The following is an 18,609-nucleotide window of genomic DNA, read 5'->3' as shown; positions in this document are numbered from 1 at the left end:
TTTTAATTGCTTATAATTTGTACAGAAAGTGTTTGTATGAGGTTGATAAATATTTCAATGAATAGGAAGGGAAGTATATATTTAGAATAGAGAGTGGTTTCCTAAATATTCCTTCGCAGGTAAACTATAAGATACCATTATCTAATACTATGCGTGGCTAATGCTGCCCCGGTTTCCCCTACTGCCCAATCTGCTGCAACCTTTTTAAAACAGCACAATAATGCAACTCATTGTGGATTATTTTTTGTAGTATCACACCGGTAGGTGCCACAAACTTTGATTTCTTGTTAAAATTCCACGGCAATTGTGGCGATTAGATAAAGAATTGAAAATTTCTTAGTCAATATGATATCATTTTTGGACATTTTGAGATTGGACGAGATAATATAATATATGAGCCTCTCGCTTCCAGACTAAATGGCAATAATCGATATCCGTCACTCAGAATTTGCAAGAAAATCATACAATATTGTAATATAATGTTGATTTTTTTTCTACGTTCCAAGAACTTTACAGATAAATGTCAATTTTTGCCGTGTAAATGCCGATTGTAATGCAAATTATTCGCTCATCCATTTAATGGGTAGTCAAAGATTTTTTCCTCATAAAACAATTAATCCCTTGCGCTTCACTGTTTCTCGTACGAAGAACTTATTATCGACGCCGAGCGATGTGTGAAAATGTAAAATCTCCACATGACGTCACATACCGCTCAAATAAAACAGTCTCACTGGGAAATACGGCTGAAGCGTGGTTGACAACCTGTTGAATGCATCTCTTTATCGATTTACGGTGGTGTGTAAAGTTTTTCGGCAGAATTCGCGGTTTCTTTTCTTTCATGGGTGGAGACTTGCTGGTCGGATCAGCGACTTCGCAAGAATTTGATATTCTAAGGAAAATGAGGAGATTTCCTGGGAAATTGGAGGGTTTCCATTTAGTCGGATATAAGGGGGTGAATTTTCTTGATTTTGGGAGTAAACTCTGGCACTATCCAGCGCCACATTTCCCAGTATTGCGACTGGGTAAGTCTCGTGAAATGAGAACTGAGTCATATAGTGAAAAGAGCCATTGCATACATACATACATAGCAGGGGAATATTCGGGGGGTCCTCCCTATGCTATATATGTATTTCTTGTGCGTGCGAAGAAAGCAGCAAATAGTGTGAGGCCAAATTCGAGGGAGAGAAGATATATGTTGGTCGGCTATGACTGGACTCGGGCTGTGATTCAACATTTGTACGAAACGAGACACCATTTACCTTCAGCAACTGACGAGCTCTGAGGCACAGCTTCTCAGGCCCGCCAATAGTTTGGTTTAGTTGCTGGAAACACTTTGTAACGATCACATCTCTCGTCTCTGTGAATTTTTAACGCGCTCCTCAAGCATTTTAAGTTCACAAGACACGGTACACTTTATTCGCGTGGAGTGTTTAGTGGATCGATTTAAAAAAAAAAAAGTATAAGAGAAAATAAATGGATAATTTTTCTTAAGTGCCTCAGAGGGTGTTAAAACTGTGACTAAGAATTTACACTTCCGCCAAGCAATTGTTGCCGGATACATAAGTGACTTTTTTCTCCTTTTCCTCTGACTATTTCACAAGTTTGCACAAGAAAACTGATGGGACATACGACGGGATATATTCCCAGTGAAATTGTGCACTGGAGAAAATTATAGGAAAAAATGTGATTGTGAAAAATATAAGGAAAATACAATCTCAATAACTTTTGATCAGTGTGATCACGGGACATTTTCTTGGATTCTCACAGCTGAGGGAATCTCTTTGGAGACTTAACAACATCATGATGAGAATTCGGTGTGTGTATAAAATTCTGATTGATGATCCTAACTGGTTACAGATGATCTCACTTCATAACCCATTTACCTGCCCTCAAATCGACACCTCAAATTCAAACTCAAAAAAATCATGAATGATCTTGCCGAAAATCAGCTACACGGTTGTGAATCATAAGTGTCGTCATCTATAAGAGAGTCAGTCACACTTCGCGATCATGTCATGTGTAAAGATCACTTAAAGATCGTTAAATCATTTCTTCAAAATATTGAAATATATCACATATATATTTTTTTTATATTTAAATAAATTTTCAAACACTTCTATTATCTCCCCATTCTTGTGGCCAAAGCTCAAAGCAAGAAATTTTCACATCTTAATTTTTTTTTAAACGTAATTGATGGTTTAATATAAACCACAGTTAACCAGAAAAAATTAATATATTAGGATTAATTAGTGAGTTTGTTTCGTTGGAACGAAGGATTACATTTCGATAGTAACCAATGCTACAAGACATTCGCCGACGGACACCGGTGATCATGCGAGATTGATAGTAAAAATTTACGCGGATCATATAGCGCGTAATGTGAATGTTTTCCACCTTCAAAACAATATGATTTTCCCCAATTTTTTCGCATCACTCACACACCGTCATCCCAGGGGGAAATACCATGTGGTAAATTTAATTGAATAAACTATCGAGAGAGTGATCGTTTGAATGATCGCGACACTACGGCACGAGCTATTACTCTTTAACATGCTTTATATGTTATATATATATTCCTTTCGTGTATTTGTACTATTTGATATTGTATCAACAATGAATGTGCATTCGTGAGAACATTGTCGGAGAATTTTATATACCTTATGCTCTTTGAGTTCTCCGAATACTAATACCCACTAAATTCTTACTAAATACTTCTCGACTGTTCAAACTCACAAGTGAGAGCAAATTCTTGGTGAAATTTCCCTAAGGATCATACCCAAACTTTTTTCGAATTGGATCAAATAGAAACTGAAAAATTATTTATATATTTTTTCCAAAAATATAGTGAATTTTTAATAATGTCTTGATATATCAATTCTAAAATCATACTGAATTCATATAATCACCACCGTCGCGTCTGTTCGGAAATTTTCTGCAATTGCACAGAAACTCTTCCATACAAATGATCATCCTCTAAATCTAACCCAAATTTTCCTAAATTTCTTAATCACATGTTTAATCTATTCTATCTCTTATAATTTCAGACATGCTGAAGACAGTTTGTACCGTTGCGTTCCTAATTATCACTCTATCTTCCTGGGTGTGCATAGAAGCAAAACCCACCTCAACATCCAACGATAATAAAGAACATCTCTGGAAAACACCATGTGGAAATCCGGATAACTATAATGTCTCATCTATATTGCAAGGAAAAGAACAAAAAATTAAACTTTATAAGGTAATTGAAATGATTATTTCTTCTCACTGAAAACTAAATTATAATTTTCAATGTATTGAACGAAAATATTTGTTCACTATCAGTTTGATAAAAGGATATTGTTAGGATGTTAGGATGACAAAGGGATAATATCCATTTTAGAATATTGTATGGAAAAACGCCTTTATGACAAACTTTTGGCAAATAATTGATCAAATTTTTCACTCAAATTAACTTAAATCTCCTTAATTAAAAAATAAATAAAACCTTACAATACATATTTGAAAAGAAAAATTAGTTATAGAAATGATTTAAGATTTTGTTTAATATATGTTTTAACAATAAATTTTATGTATCGTTACAGTCGTTCCATAGAGCAATTATTGGATACGGTAATAAGTTGAATAATACTGTTAAAAGAATTGAAATCGGTTACAACTTGAGCCAGTTCGGCATCCTGGAAAATCCCTTCCCAAAATTCACCAACCGTTCGGTAAGTTTATTTTTCAATTTTTTTTATTCAATGTATTTTCCCCTGGTTTTCATGATTCAATTGCAATGTTTATTGGTTCATTTATGAATTATTTCAATTTTCAACAGTTTTTTATTGCTTTGTCGACTTTTGAAAAATTTTCAATTTACGAGAACGAAGGCAATTTTTTTTCAACTTAAAAAAAGTTAAATTATAAAACTTTCTGTGATTGGAAGATTTGTAGCAAAATATGGCAAGCTGAAATTATATCATTTTCCAACTTGCAAGATTAACAGAGTGCTAGACCTCTAATTTTTACAATAAATAGCGTTTAAGAATCTTCTCAAATATCTAAAATTTTAAAGGCTTTGAGATGGAATATGAAATGTGAAATATAAATAAATTTTGTCCCCGTATGTGATTAAATAAAATGAAATTAAAGTTTGATAATGCTTTAGTGTCCAATTTGCGATTTTAAGTTAAAATATGAGGATGCATTACAATTTCATTATTTTATATACTGTAATGCTGTAAAACCCTCGCAATACATTTAGCCACTAAAAGACGACTTATAAAATCTTGACTAGCGACGCAATGAAAAGAAAGGTCTAAATATTTTTACCATCAGGATTTATATGGTATGCGTTACAATTAAAAAATCAAGGCAAGAATTTTTTAATGGATTTCTTTTCCTCAAATATTCTTGTTTATCAACATTTCGATTCTTGATGCAATTTTCTTCAACACATTATAGTGACAATGATATACTTTAGTTAGACTTTAGACCAAAAATTCTAGGATACAAATTGCGTGTTATAAAGAATAGAAGAATAAAAGTAATTAGATAGATATGTCCCGCTTTGACTTGTACTTTATACATTTTAGATTAAAGACATAATGCAGAAAGATAGATGCAGTTCTATAATTTTAAGGAAAGTTTGAGCAAATGTTATTGACAAAAAACGATTTGTTCAAACACGATATAGAGCAATATTATATTGATGACTCCATTCTATTCTATTTTAAGGAGACATAGAATCTATCCAGAGATATTATAAGAATGTAACTTTCAGGTATAACTTCTTGACGATACTTTTTTGGCACTTCTATAATTCGTATAATAAATCAATCTCCCGTGCTTACAACAATTTTTGAGTAATTGAAACCAAATCCTCTTGAATTATATATTCATGACCATCTGTCTGTCCGTCGTATAACCGCTTCTTCACCTTAAAACCTCTTCTGTTTAGATAAAGAACAGTAGTGATATCAATTTTCAGTTTTTTGGAAAATAAAACCACAATATAGAGAAAAACAATGATCGGCTTCCCAAAGTTTTTTTCGAAAAAGTTTTTTTTAATATATATTGTGTAAAATCGTTTCCATCCAAGAGTTATGGGGAAATATTTTGGCGAATTCGAATCCTATTGGAAGACATGAAATTTTGTTAAAAATATGTTACTCCAATAATGTAAACTGTAAATCAATTTAGAGATTATATGTTGCTGCAGTTCTCTAAGCCAACAGTTTTATAATTCACTTGTTAAAAGTTGTCTCTAGTTCTAATTCACATTCGTATTTTAAAAATTTGAAGATATTTCAAAAGCAATTTGTAAAGAGCCCTCTACACACCAAAGTAGTTTATGTCCATATTGAAGGGTTTTTACCACACAATCGTAGGTAATTTGCTTCAATATGGACATAAATTTCTCTAATGTGTAGAAGACACAGTATATCCATAATATTATTGATCCTTTTCATTAGTTGCGTTGCATCATCACCAAACTTCATCGATTACGATTTACGTAAACATTTAAAAGTAATTTTTTCAGATCAAAATCACTTTTTTTTATTTAGGATTTGCAACAACAATCAATTATTAGTTAAATTACTTTTCATTTTGTTCAAATTCAATTTTAATTTAATAAAATCACCTATTTTACTATTCACAAAGTCAATGTCAAACCGTATAACCAACGTCAGTGTGATTTGGTAAAATAGCGCGTGGTGTGCTCCTCAGCTACACGAATCTCTTGATATGGTTACGGAATTTTTTAGCCCTTTGGCAAATCCATTGGAGATGAACACAACAGGTTCGTCTTCTTATGCCATGAGTATCATATGAATTTATCATCGTTGGTCGATGCAGTCAACAGATTTTGTCGATCTCTTCCTTTCGCAACGTGATATTATTTAAATCTTTTCCTCTAAATTTGATTTATACATTGCAAGTTGTACGTGATTGATGATGTCAACCTTGATTGATCTTTCAATAAATGTGATGATTTTTTTTCTTCATTTTTTTCATATACCTGCCACCCTTAAAAACTTAAAGATGAAAGCCATACATAGGGATCTACAAATTTACATCGGCGTTTTCAACAGATTGTATGAATTGCAGAAGGATGAGAACCGAATGGAAAATGAAAAAAGTGACATATTGGATCAACTGAAAGAATTGCGGGAGAAAACCCGCGAGTTGTTGTGCTTTATGGAAGATATGCTAAACGGCACAGACTCCATGAGGATAAGAGTAAAATATATAAGTGATTCAGTGATGAAAAAGAAAGTAAACACCATAGAGACTCAATCTCTCCACATGGATATTGTAAGTTTTTTTTTTTATAATAATCAAACAATCTCATTAGACCTACTAATTTCATCCTTATATTGCAGCAACGGGCTCTAACTAGTGTGAAGACTTTTGTGACAGAATTAGAAAAATTTATTGATAAGCGTATTGGTGTATTAGAAAGCCATAAAAAGAATATAAACCCCACAAAATGCAAGAAAATGCGCAAGTGTTCGAAGAGATTAAGGATGAAAGAGAGGATGAAGAAAAATCAAGAGAAAAAACATCGTCGTCATCATCGAGGAGCTCGCATCCGTAGCTTGCATATAGGTAAAGCCTAATCTTGTAGATAACTTTTTGTTAATATTAATTTCAAGTTATTGTGCATAAGGAGGGAAATTTTATTTTAATCCAAAATTAGACCTTTAAGTTTTAAAAAATGTTTCTTCAGACACAACTCCTTTATTCCTGATTTTATATAACATATTAGTATATAATTACTTTCAATACTCAAGCGCACTTCAGAATCACCCAAAATCTATATAAAACAAATCTGTCATAATCTTATTACTAGTTATAGATAATATATATCCAAGTTTTAAATGCGCGTAAATTCCAAATAAACTCGATAGAAATTTTGTGGAAGTCTATGATAAAAAAAAGTTGCAGACCATTAACGTAAAAAATTCATAAGATAAAAATAACTTAACGAAGAATATATTTGTTGCAGAGATGCATATATTATGAGCAGCTTGATAAAACCATTATAATGTTAGTAGGAAAATCCTATGGAGTTGTCAGTTAGATATCATAACGAATCTAAAACCGAATTTAAACTCTTGCTCGGCATCGTAAAACTCCTATATACTAAAAATTTTTCTCATTGGTATTAGAGTATTTACGTATTTTCGTAAAACAGTATTGAACATTATAACAAGTCAATTTCTAAAAACAATTTACAATTCGTTAATTTTCTTTCACAAAAAAAAAAGATTTTTCTATAATACAAAATTCAAATAATTTTAATTGGAAGAATGATGGATATTCAGAGAATCACAGTAATTTTTATACTATTTTCCCATATATTTCACTTTAATAGCTCTCCATTGATACTTCTTTGGAATTTCAGTGTAAAATCTTTGGTAATTCCAGATTTATAACAATTATTTTGTATGCTATTTTTGTTGCAACAACTATTGATTCATACTTCAACAGCAATGTTGAATGTAATGAAATTGATCATGTCAAGTTCATTCCAATTTCTAAGGGTAAAATCTATCAAAATGTAAATAATAACAAAAAAAAATAATTTTGGTTATTCTGGAAAGTGTGCTTAAAGGGTATTGGCTTCATTACTGCGTAATGATCAATTGCAAATTGTGTTTGTGAATAAAATCAGAGGCAAAAACTAATGATTATAAGTAAAAATCAATATTAAAATGCAAAAATATTTCACTTGAAATTTGCCACTAAGATTTTTCTTAATGCTCTGTGATATAAATTAGATAAAAATTTATATTATGTGCCAAAAAATATATATAATTATGTTCCTCTTGCCAATTTATATTTATATATATATATAAATATATATACAGAGGAATTTTTGACATTAGACTTTTGTAGACAATTACATTATACATACATAAAAATTGTAAGGAAAAAATGAATAATGACATAAAATACCAAATCTATTATGTATAGATTGTTTTTCTAAAATGATAAATTTAAAGAGATATTCAGACTTAATGTATTCTACAAGTATTATTTACTTAAATAGTTTCGCTGAATAAGTCCATAAAACAATGTAAATAATTTATTTATTTATTTTAATAATTTTCAATGCAGTATCCTTTAGTTTATAATTTCACTAAATAAGTATAGTTCACCATTCAGTAAATTGTACATATTTATATTAATTTATTCTTTTCGTACACTTGTAATTTATTGTTTTGACAACATTATATCCCCCAATATCATTTTATATTACACAATTTTACATCAAAACTGTTAATTTATGTATATGATTTAAAATTCAGCAAAAAATACACTTAAATGATAAAATTGTACAACCCTGTTTTTTATGTCGTCACTATGTAAATGTTTCATCGATGTTTAAATGAGTTTCTACAATTATTTCCAAGTCATTTCATGATTATATATTGACCTTTCTACACACAGATGGCAATAGAATCTCTCAAGAAATCAAATTTGTAGCTTTTACAGAGCTCAGTTCCCTATATTCGCAACAGTTGAAAAGGAGCTTTTAGTACACAAACTTTTTTGCTCACTTTGTACCAACTGTTTTGCCTACCTTCAGTCACTTTTCAATTGAAGCTTTATATACTCCTTCTCTTTCCCTCTTTTGCACTCTACACTTATTTTCATATTATGCTCCATTGAAGTAGAACATAACGTGTTATTGCACTTTTTCACCTACAAATACTACAACTGTAGATGCTGCGGTAAAAGCTCAGGAACTTTGTAACATCATCATTTATATTATGATGATAATTTCTCATTTTCTTCTATTTTGACTACACTTATTCCAATTGAATAATTACAAAACTAAAACACTGGTTTATGAACATGAGATCCTTGTCTAGAAAGATTCTTTCACAAAACTGAAACATAATCAATAAATATTATTGTAATTATTGATTAAATCACAAAATATTTCCATCTGAACCCGTGGGACCGGAGACCACAATGTAAAGACCGTGGTTTGGATACTGTCTTGCAACTTGTCGCACTTCATCGGGCAAACTACCTTGGGGTTTTCTCTGAAACATCATTATCAGCGAATTCGACATTTGGTACTCATGCAAACAGTACCGAGAAGTCCAGTTCAGTCTTTATTGATTAGAGTTCCACGAATATGATGATAAGAGTCTCATGATAAATGGGGAATTTGCATTATACAGCGAAACCTCGAAAAAACTGTCTATTTATATAAGAAAGCCCTTAATTTATTGACTATAAGGCGACTTAACCAGAAATAGAGTCTTATATCATTTTTGGAATAAAAAGATTGACATTCTCAACCATTAGCAGACTGTAAGCCTAAACGGTAAAACGGGTAAAACGGATTTCAGAGTTGAGGTATAGTCATTCGAGGAGAGTTGGAACAGTGGGAGAGATGGACCACTCCGCCTCCTGCCTACACCCTATGCACGATCTCCACCTCATTTGGTCTATTTATGCCCTTCAATATTCTAATGAAAACCCCCAAGTTACAGCTTTCTACCTTTAAAATTGTACGAGAAAATTGAAATTGAATTTTTTGGATGTGTGAAAAATGGCCAAAAATGTTTATTTCGCCATAAGAATACGTGTATTTGGGGGTTGAGGAGAGATGGAACTTAATAGTTTTGGCTACACTTACGGTGTTAATTTTGGTCAATGTTCTTCAAAATCTTTTCAAATAAATCTTAGAAATTATTTTCCCTATAATTTCTGGTAAGACTGACCTGATACACTCAGCGAAATTGCCATCAAAGTATATAAGCCACATATTCCACAAAATAAATCATTTAAACTGAAAAAATAAAATAAACTCCAATAAATTCAATGAAATAGTGTTCATGACTAAAATCACTTCCCTCCTATTCTAAATTAATAAAAGGGACAGATAATCCTAACCGGCTTATATAGGTGAGATTCTTAACGTGAGCTAACTCGGAGTGCATGCAAATTCGATTTGATGCTGAAGTAGGGAGACGCCATTCAGTTATCTTGAATCAAATTCGTGAAATTATACAAGTTTTGTATTTGAACCAAAATGTCAAGGATTTGGATGAACCTACAGAAAAGTGTTATATGGGTGAAATGTAGACCAGAATGTTCTCTATAATTTTTCCATAGAACATGATCTCATCGATTACTCAGAAGCCAAGATAAGCGAGGTTTTTTGTTTCTTAACTCGTTTTTTCATCCAGAGTTCCCCAAGTAGTCATTTGTTGAACTTCAACTAAATCAAAGAATTGTTGTATTTTGCGGGACTTTCCATTTAAACCCCTATTTTAAGTGTCTTGGTGGAGTAGAGGCAGTCAAATTGGCATCTGAGTGATTTCAAAGCGTTATTGTGGGAAAAATCAATTTTTTCACACTTAAACGGAAAAATCGGAGTGATAGCGTAGTCTGAGCGGAAAATGATGTATGGACGAAATGTAGAGACAAATGTGCTCTACAATTATGTTGAAGTAATCATCAAAATCGGTTCAGCGACAGTCGAGATAAGTGAGTTTATGTGATATTGAAATTGGTTTTTCGACTGTGGCGCCCCTGGTGTTGGTCCCACGAAGTTCAAATATTCTAGAAAGTTGTAGCATTTGGTGAGATCTTTCGTTTAAGCCCTTGCTCATCAAAATCGATCAAATAAAACCGGAGATATGATTTTTTGAATTTCGTGAACTTTGATCCCTCATATCTCCGGTTCTATTGAATCCACAGCGCACATACGCACCATTTTGGAAACGTCCTAGACTGGACTACAACATACTAAAATTTCATTAACTTGCACAATGCCGTTTTTGAGAAAAGTGACTTTGAATTTCGATGAATTTTGACGCTATCACAGCGCCACCTGTGGTGATTTTTTGAACTTCCATCTGAAAGTGCTCATTGAGACGAAACCAAAAAGGTAAAATATATGTCGCTATGTTAATTAGAACCGGAGATAGAGGCCGGTCAATGTTCGAACTTTGACCCCTTATAGCTCGGGTCAGGGGTTATGGATCGACTTAAGTTTTTTTTTGTTTGATAGGTATAATCAACGGCTACAACATACTAAATTTTCAGCCCGATGCACAATGGAATTTTTGAGTTATTTAACTTTTAAGATGTAAAAATTTTCTTTTAAAAAAAGCGCCCCTAGCGGTGGTTTTATGAACTTGCAATGTATGAAGGGGAAGTGGCATTTCACGAGAGCTTTCCAAAAAGCCCTCACTTTTTAAATTCTGACAATTAGAACCGGAGTTATGGCCATTTTAAGAAAAATTTTTTGGTCCCTTATAGCTCGGGTCAGGGGGGTCGGGGGACCTTAAGTTTGGTATTGATGGAAAGCTCTAAGGCCCAGCTATAACATACTAAAATTTGAGTCCGCTGAATGCCATAGGGGCGGAGCTATTGAGAAAACAAAAAAAGGGGGGTCTTCAAAATGGCGGAAGGAGGGGTGGGGGGTGGGGGCTCTATGCACCAAGTTGCAATTTTCACCCGATATATAACCTTTGCCGAAAACCGCAAGTCGATATCTTTTTTAGTTTAGGAGCTATTAAGCTCCAAAGAGCGGCCGGCCGGCCGGCCAGCCGGCCGGCCGGGAACGTAAATTAGCCACATATATATTCGTGATCAGGAAGTGCTGAAACACATTTTGGCCAAGTTTGAGGTCGATCGGACGACATGAAATTTTGTTAGGATTATAGTAGGTGAGATTGTTAAGAATCTCATCTAATATCCTAGATTCCTTCAACCTTCTGCTTTGCAATTACGTATACAAACATAAGGAAAAAAGGGACAGATAATCCTAACCGGCTTATGTAGGTGAGATTCTTAACGTGAGCTAACTCGGAGTGCATGCAAATTCGATTTGGAGCTGAAGTTGGGAGACGCCATTCAGTTATCTTGAATCAAATTCGTGAAATTATACAAATTTTGTATTTAAACCAAAATATCAAGGATTTGGATGAACTGGCAGAAAAGTGTTATATGGGTGAAATATAGACCAGAATGTTCTCTATAATTTTCCCATAGAACATGATCTCATCGATTACTCAGAAGTCAAGATAAGCGAGGTTTTTTGTTTCTTAACTCGTTTTTTCATCCAGAGTTCCCCAAGTAGTCATTTGTTGAACTTCAACTATATTAAAGAATTTTTGTCTTTTGTGGGACTTTCCATTTAAAACCCTATTTTAAGTGTCTTGGTGGAGTAGAGGCAGTCAAATTGGCATCTGAGTGATTTCAAAGCGTTATTGTGGGAAAAATCAATTTTTTCACACTTAAACGGCAAAATCGGAGTGATAGCGTAGTCTGATCGGAAAATTATGTATGGACGAAATGTAGAGACAAATGTGCTCTACAATTATGTTGAAGTAATCATCAAAATCGGTTCAGCGACAGTCGAGATAATTGAGGTTATGTGATATTGAAATTGGTTTTTCGACTGTGGCGCCCCTGGTGTTGGTCCCACGAAGTTCAAATATTCTAGAAAGTTGTAGCATTTGGTGAGATCTTTCGTTTAAGCCCCCATTCATCAAAATCGGTCACATAGAACCGGAGATATGATTTTTTGAATTTTGTGAACTTTGACCCCTCATATCTCCGGTTCTGTTTTAACCACAGCGCACATTTGCACCATTTTGGAAACGTCCTAGACTGGACTACAACAAAAATTAAAAAACAAGACTGGACTACAACAAAAATTAAAATTTCATTAACTTGCACAATGCCGTTTTTGAGAAAAGTGACTTTGAATTTCTATGAATTTTGACGCTAACACAGCACCACCTGTGGTGACTTTTTGAACTTCCATCTGAAAGTGCTCATCGAGACGAAACCAAAAAGGTAAAATTTAGGTCGCTATGTTAGTTGGAACCGGAGATAGGGGCCGGTCAATGTTCGAACTTTGACCCCTTATAGCTCGGGTCAGGGATTATGGATCGACTTAAGGTTTTTTTTGTTTGATAGGTATAATCAAGGGCTACAACATACTAAAATTTCAGCCCGATGCACAATGGAATTTTTGAGTTATTTAACTTATAAGATTTAAAAATTTTCTTTTTAATAATAGCGCCCCTAGCGGTGGTTTTATGAACTTGCGATGTATGAAGGGGAAGTGGCATTTCACGAGAGCTTTCTAAAAAGCCCTCACTTTTTAAATTCTGACAATTAAAACCGGAGTTATGGCCATTTTAAGAAAAATTTTTTGGTCCCTTATAGCTCGGGTCAGGGGGGTCGGGGGACCTTAAGTTTGGTATTGATGGAAAGCTCTAAGGCCCAGCTATAACATACTAAAATTTGAGTCCGCTGAATGCCATAGGGGCGGAGCTATTGAGAAAACAAAAAAAGGGGGGTCTTCAAAATGGCGGAAGGAGGGGTGGGGGGTGGGGGGTCTATGCACCAAGTTGCAATTTTCACCCGATATATAACCTTTGCCGAAAACCGCAAGTCGATATCTTTTTTAGTTTAGGAGCTATTAAGCTCCAAAGAGCGGCCGGCCGGCCGGCCAGCCGGCCGGCCGGGAACGTAAATTAGCCACATATATATTCGTGATCAGGAAGTGCTGAAACACATTTTGGCCAAGTTTGAGGTCGATCGGACGACATGAAATTTTGTTAGGATTATAGTAGGTGAGATTGTTAAGAATCTCACCTAATAACTTTAAGTAGTCAGGAAAAATTATTTTCTTTATGTGACACCGGTGTTTCAATCGTCCTTAAAGGGTTAATTAATTAAACTAAAGCTAACGCGCAAAGAACGTCACCGCGAAGAGTTGAGAGTCTAAGAGCTGCTTTTTCAAGTTTAGAAATCATAACAACGATGTTTAGAAAATGAGTGAGGAAATATTGCCCAGAAAACTGTATAAGTCATTATATGAAGGAGCGTCAGTTACGATATATGCATTGGTGAGTGTGGTTAATGCAAAATCAGGATCTTGAAAAGGATACGTTTTGGGAAAAGACTCCTGTCCGAGATCCCTTCTTGTCATTGGTAAAATAAACTGATACAATGTAGATTTTCACAGTTTTTGTAGTGGTATTTAAGGAATACCAAACGAACTTACGAGTACTGCAATGTAATGGTAATTCGGCAGAATTAAGATTGTAAGGCGAATGTATTTTGAAACTTCAAACATTCCGACAACGTTGCATGCAACTCCTAGCGGATCGCCAAAAGTAGATATGAACAGGAAATGCTCACAATTTCAAATTTCATTTTTAAAAAAAAATATTAAAACTTATATTACATTCGTATAACCTATAAAATGTATTCGAAAATCATCAACAAATGGCAAAAGCATAAGAGAGAAAACTAAAGATGATTTTGCGAAGGAATATCGACTTATATGAGGTCCACAAACACAAAATACCCACACAAAATATGTCTACAACCAAATATCAGGGGCCCGGTAGGTGCAAGAAGGAAATTTCCAATGTTCAAAATTCTAAAGGAATTTTTGATCCTGTAAATTTTACTCAGTAGAAAAAATTAGCGTAACCATTATAAAATTGGTAAAAAGTTATAATTGAAACTTTTAAGATAAGGTACAATTTTAAATTGATTTAACAATAACTTGTGGTCGTACTGTATGGAAAATAACATAGTAAGATTGTGGTTCAAAGAAAAAAAAATAAGAGACAGATAAGATAAAATGTCTCAATTATAGTCTCACTGTTTAACATTTCTCTAAAGAACTCAAATTTCCGAGAAAGTCTTTTGACCGGTAATTAACTGCTTCCCAGTAAATACATAATTTATTTGATAACAAAACGCTTCAAGTCATTGATTAAATTGATTGTTTTGATTGAAAATTTTACGATATATTGAAGTAATTGATAAAAACCTTTGGTGCACGTGATCTGAAATATACCAAATTTTGATTAATGTTACCTATCAAGTATCATTTAACCATATCGTTCTCTTCAGTGGCAATAAATTTTACGTAAAGCTGGATTGTTGCAAAATATACCTTAAAAAGAAGAGACAAACTCATTCAGTGCCTTTCCAATATTATTGTGATCTTTCTTATATTCTTATAGCTTCCTCAAGTGAACAGCAGCATCTATGAGTATTCCAAGCTCCGGTTTATTTGTGAATATTTTTCTTTAGATGATCTCTAACCCATTATCTTAGTCAGAATGACGAAATTTTTGACTCGTCACGAAGTGATCACACAGACATCGTCGTAGAGGAAAATGTTCATGTACATATATTATAGTGGACCTGGAAAGATTGAAAAATTTATATCATATTTTCAGTAGTGGAAGAATGCAACTTAACACAATGAAAATTTATCAGCGTGAGATGCCTCGACTATATCGCAATAATTTCACCTCACGTGAAAAGAGAATTGCTCAATTGATTTTAAATTGGTAAATGTTCTTACAAGAGTAATAAAGACTATTCACAAGAGCAAATTTGCGCTAGCAAAACAGCAATTATTCATCCGAGTGTTTATGTACTATAATTAATTTACCATGTAATCTCAAATCAATCAATATGATTAGTTTTATGTTTTTGTTAATGATTAGAAAAAGAGAGTAATGTGACAAATTTTCAATCCAAAGTCATATGGTATTAATCACTATCAAATGCAGAGAAAGTATTTATTAAAAAAAAATCATTCATAAAAATTCCAACATAGAGTTATATAAAAGAATTTGCATTAAATTCACAAATAAAATTTGAGACAAAGATTAAACGCAAAAGAAGAGAAAATTCATTGGGTCAACTGGTATAATATTGTGTTTTATAAGCTTTTTCAGACGGCAAATAAGATAAATGATCTTACAATCATGAGTAAGATTTCAGATTAGATTCAAATGTACACAGAGTCTCCTCCCAAATTCAGACCTCAGACGTGTTATTATTGATTATGAACAGAGAAAATTGCTCAATAATATGATATATTATCATACGAAACCGTCCCTATCTATAAATAATATTCTTTGAAAACTTTTTGTGATATAGTCGAGAATACTTACCGCGATCACCGTCAACACTTCTTATGTACTTTTCCATATGCTAAAGTGTGGCTCAGTGGGTATGGAGAAAATAGACACCTTGGAAATTTATGGGGTCTCCTGGACAATATAGCGGCACCTGAAGAGAACGACAGGAGTTAATCGATGTCCATGTCGGTATATTCACACTCTATTCACTCCAAATGTGAAGAACCTCAGTTAAAAAGCATACATGTTTGTAAACATTAAAATTATACATAGAGATAAGTATAATCCTATTTAAATATATGACCTAGTGTTAAAGTTGTTATAGATTATGGGAGCTATGATTCAGTAATAAAATTGTATTTTGAAGCAGTAATTATAAAATTTTCACGATTATAACGGAAATATAAGATATTTAACATTAATTTTTGTACACTGCATATATATCTCTATCAAAGAAATAGTGGAATGCGACAAGATAAAATACGTATATGATAATATGGGATAATATGATATAATGTCAAATTTGGAGCTTTAAGATTTAAAGATTTTAAGGCAAAAAACGATGTAAAGTTTTGTGCTCCTTTGTGGTTTCCTTTATCTCTTTGACCATCTGAAACAGTTAGAAAATCTCAAAATTCTATAATATACATGATTCCGAATTATTCCATCTAACTAAATTTTAGGCTGTCATTTCAACAGACAAAAGAGAATTTAAGATTATTTAAAAATGGTATCATTCTTTGGCAACCAGTCAATGCACATATCAAAAATCGCGCATTGATATCTCTTATCATTTTCTTTCTAGAAGCACTAATGGTTCTATGTGTTCGTATAAAATGGTATAAAAGAGCGTCGTTCGTAACTGATCGTAAATTAGATTCTATACTCCGAAAGTAGCTTCACATCAACTATCTACATACTTTTAATTATAAATTCTTTTAGTAGACTAAGTCGTGGGGGAAGCACAATATTCACGAGTTCGTGAACTTCACAAAGTTTTGTCTGAGGCAATTTGTTTATAAGTTTACAAGTTCACTAGCAATTTAAACTAAGGTAATAAATCCTATAAATTAATCAAAAGATCTTTCAAAATAGCTTACAAGTAATAAAATTTAATTTTGGATAATAATTAGTTATCAGTGCCAAACCAATGTATTACAAACGATGTATAAAAAAAATCCAAAACGTTTCCAACCAGATCTAACATGATTTTTTTGGTTGAAAAATATACGCTTGAAATATCCATTTCAAATTTTGATCTTAAAAATCCGTTATTACCAAGGCAACCTTTAAGGAGGCTTCCGAAAATTTCATATCACTAATCGTTTGTCCTCTAGGTTTGATGATAGACAACCGGACTTACTAACGGACAAACATATGATACAGACAAACAGTAGGACGAGCAGGACTGACATGACTGACTGACGAAGGGTAGAAAGTGAGAATACTAGGGGGTCAAAAATCAAGTGATTAAATATTCACACAGGGATTTCGAGACAGTTCAAACAATAGAATTATTTGCAAGCTCATAATGATACATAACCATAATAAAATTTGGAATTTTGAAATTTTCCAAATTTTCGGTTTGCATATTTAATTTTAGGTTCTCCACCTTTATGAAAATAAGCTTAATCAAAAATTATATACATACTGAACTTCAATATCACAATAGCGACGATAGCCCTTATTAAAAAAAAATTAGTGGTAGAGTTTGTCTAAAATACTTATCTCAAAACCTGTGTTTGGTGCTATAACTAAAAATTGTACATAAACTTTTGCCATTCTCTCAATGAAGCCAACTTACCGAGTTCCCGATTAGAATTTAATTATCAAAAAAAAAAAACATGGGAATAATTAAGTTTTTCAATTTATTATAAATGTTGAACAAATGCACAATCTTAATATCAATTAATTTCTTAGATCAACATAAATTTAAACTTGTGGGAGTGTGCATTTCCAGCCCAAATGCAAATTCCAAATCGTGAATATGATTTAACTTTTATAGCATGTGCGGCAAGAACAACACAGAAGGTATGCGGATTGTATGATACTTCATCAATTTTTATCGTTCAAGCACACAAATTATATCACCACTAGTTGCCGATACTTCTCGTCAATTTCGCTTCCTCATTATGTGTTTTGATGTAACTGTTTTATTTTATCCATGCCCATCGATAGACGATGTTACGATGCCACACTTCAAAATTTTTACCCACTTTTTTTCAATATCTCTTTTAACATGAAGAATTCGATATATGGAAAGTGATGCTTTTTCCCAATATTCACAAACATCACGTGTTAAATAATCGATTAGCTAATTCTGTTTGTTTATATTCTCATATTTCACTCATGGAAATTAAATTACCTTTTTCTACCCTTTTGCCACAAGATAAAGTGTATTTTTTTTTTCAAAAAAAAAAACAAGACTCTGAATTGACAAATATTTGAAGAAAGTAGAAAAATGGCATCTCAAAAACCTAAAGACTGAGATATTTCAGAGAAGCACATATTTCAGGGAATTCGCTAACAGCGGATTGTTATTATAAGTGTCTGATCTATTTAATACCTGCTTTTAATATATGATTGGAACTTTGTGCTCAGTTTAAATAAATCTTGGGAAGTTTTTCTTATTCGCTCTTACAAGCTTTCAAATTTATAAATTGATTATTGTGAAGTCTTATAT

The 18,609-nt window shown here is 32.8% G+C and overlaps 1 protein-coding gene and 2 long non-coding RNA genes across 3 annotated transcripts in view; 1 reads left to right on the top strand and 2 right to left on the bottom strand.

Moving 5' to 3' along the window:
• The window catches only part of LOC129805295 (uncharacterized), a 29,940-nt gene extending 20,896 nt beyond the window's left edge, over positions 1–9,044 (bottom strand). The window contains exon 1 of the long non-coding RNA XR_008752075.1: positions 8,573–9,044. This is a non-coding gene — a long non-coding RNA (uncharacterized LOC129805295). The remainder of the gene's footprint in view (positions 1–8,572) is intronic.
• Positions 1,318–7,923, top strand: LOC129805285 (uncharacterized). Its single transcript, XM_055853104.1, has 5 exons — positions 1,318–1,814; positions 3,045–3,238; positions 3,582–3,710; positions 6,025–6,297; positions 6,366–7,923. Exons 2-5 carry the CDS (start codon positions 3,047–3,049, stop codon positions 6,600–6,602), a joined length of 831 nt encoding a protein of 276 aa, XP_055709079.1. The 5' UTR covers positions 1,318–1,814; positions 3,045–3,046; the 3' UTR covers positions 6,603–7,923.
• A 5,721-nt stretch (positions 9,045–14,765) lies between the features above and the next one.
• On the bottom strand, positions 14,766–16,127 carry LOC129805300 (uncharacterized). Its single transcript, XR_008752082.1, has 3 exons — positions 15,960–16,127; positions 14,945–15,198; positions 14,766–14,834 (listed from the first exon to the last, which is right to left on the bottom strand). It is a non-coding gene; the product is annotated as an uncharacterized LOC129805300 (long non-coding RNA).
• Positions 16,128–18,609: the final 2,482 nt, after the last annotated feature.

The sequence above is a fragment of the Phlebotomus papatasi genome, chromosome 3 (genome assembly GCF_024763615.1).
Source record: "Phlebotomus papatasi isolate M1 chromosome 3, Ppap_2.1, whole genome shotgun sequence".
In the NCBI taxonomy this organism is placed as follows: Eukaryota; Metazoa; Arthropoda; class Insecta; order Diptera; family Psychodidae; genus Phlebotomus; species Phlebotomus papatasi.
The sequence above is the reverse complement of the archived record's forward strand: the minus strand, read 5'-3'. Positions and strand labels throughout refer to the sequence as shown.

Bases quoted from the DNA above. Each gene is read 5' to 3' on its own strand.
- LOC129805285 (XM_055853104.1), top strand. From the start codon at position 3,047: ATGCTGAAGACAGTTTGTACCGTTGCGTTCCTAATTATCACTCTATCT. The intron at 3,239-3,581 runs GTAATTGAAATG...GTATCGTTACAG, and splicing joins AAAAAATTAAACTTTATAAG to TCGTTCCATAGAGCAATTAT. The intron at 3,711-6,024 runs GTAAGTTTATTT...AAAAACTTAAAG, and splicing joins CAAAATTCACCAACCGTTCG to ATGAAAGCCATACATAGGGA.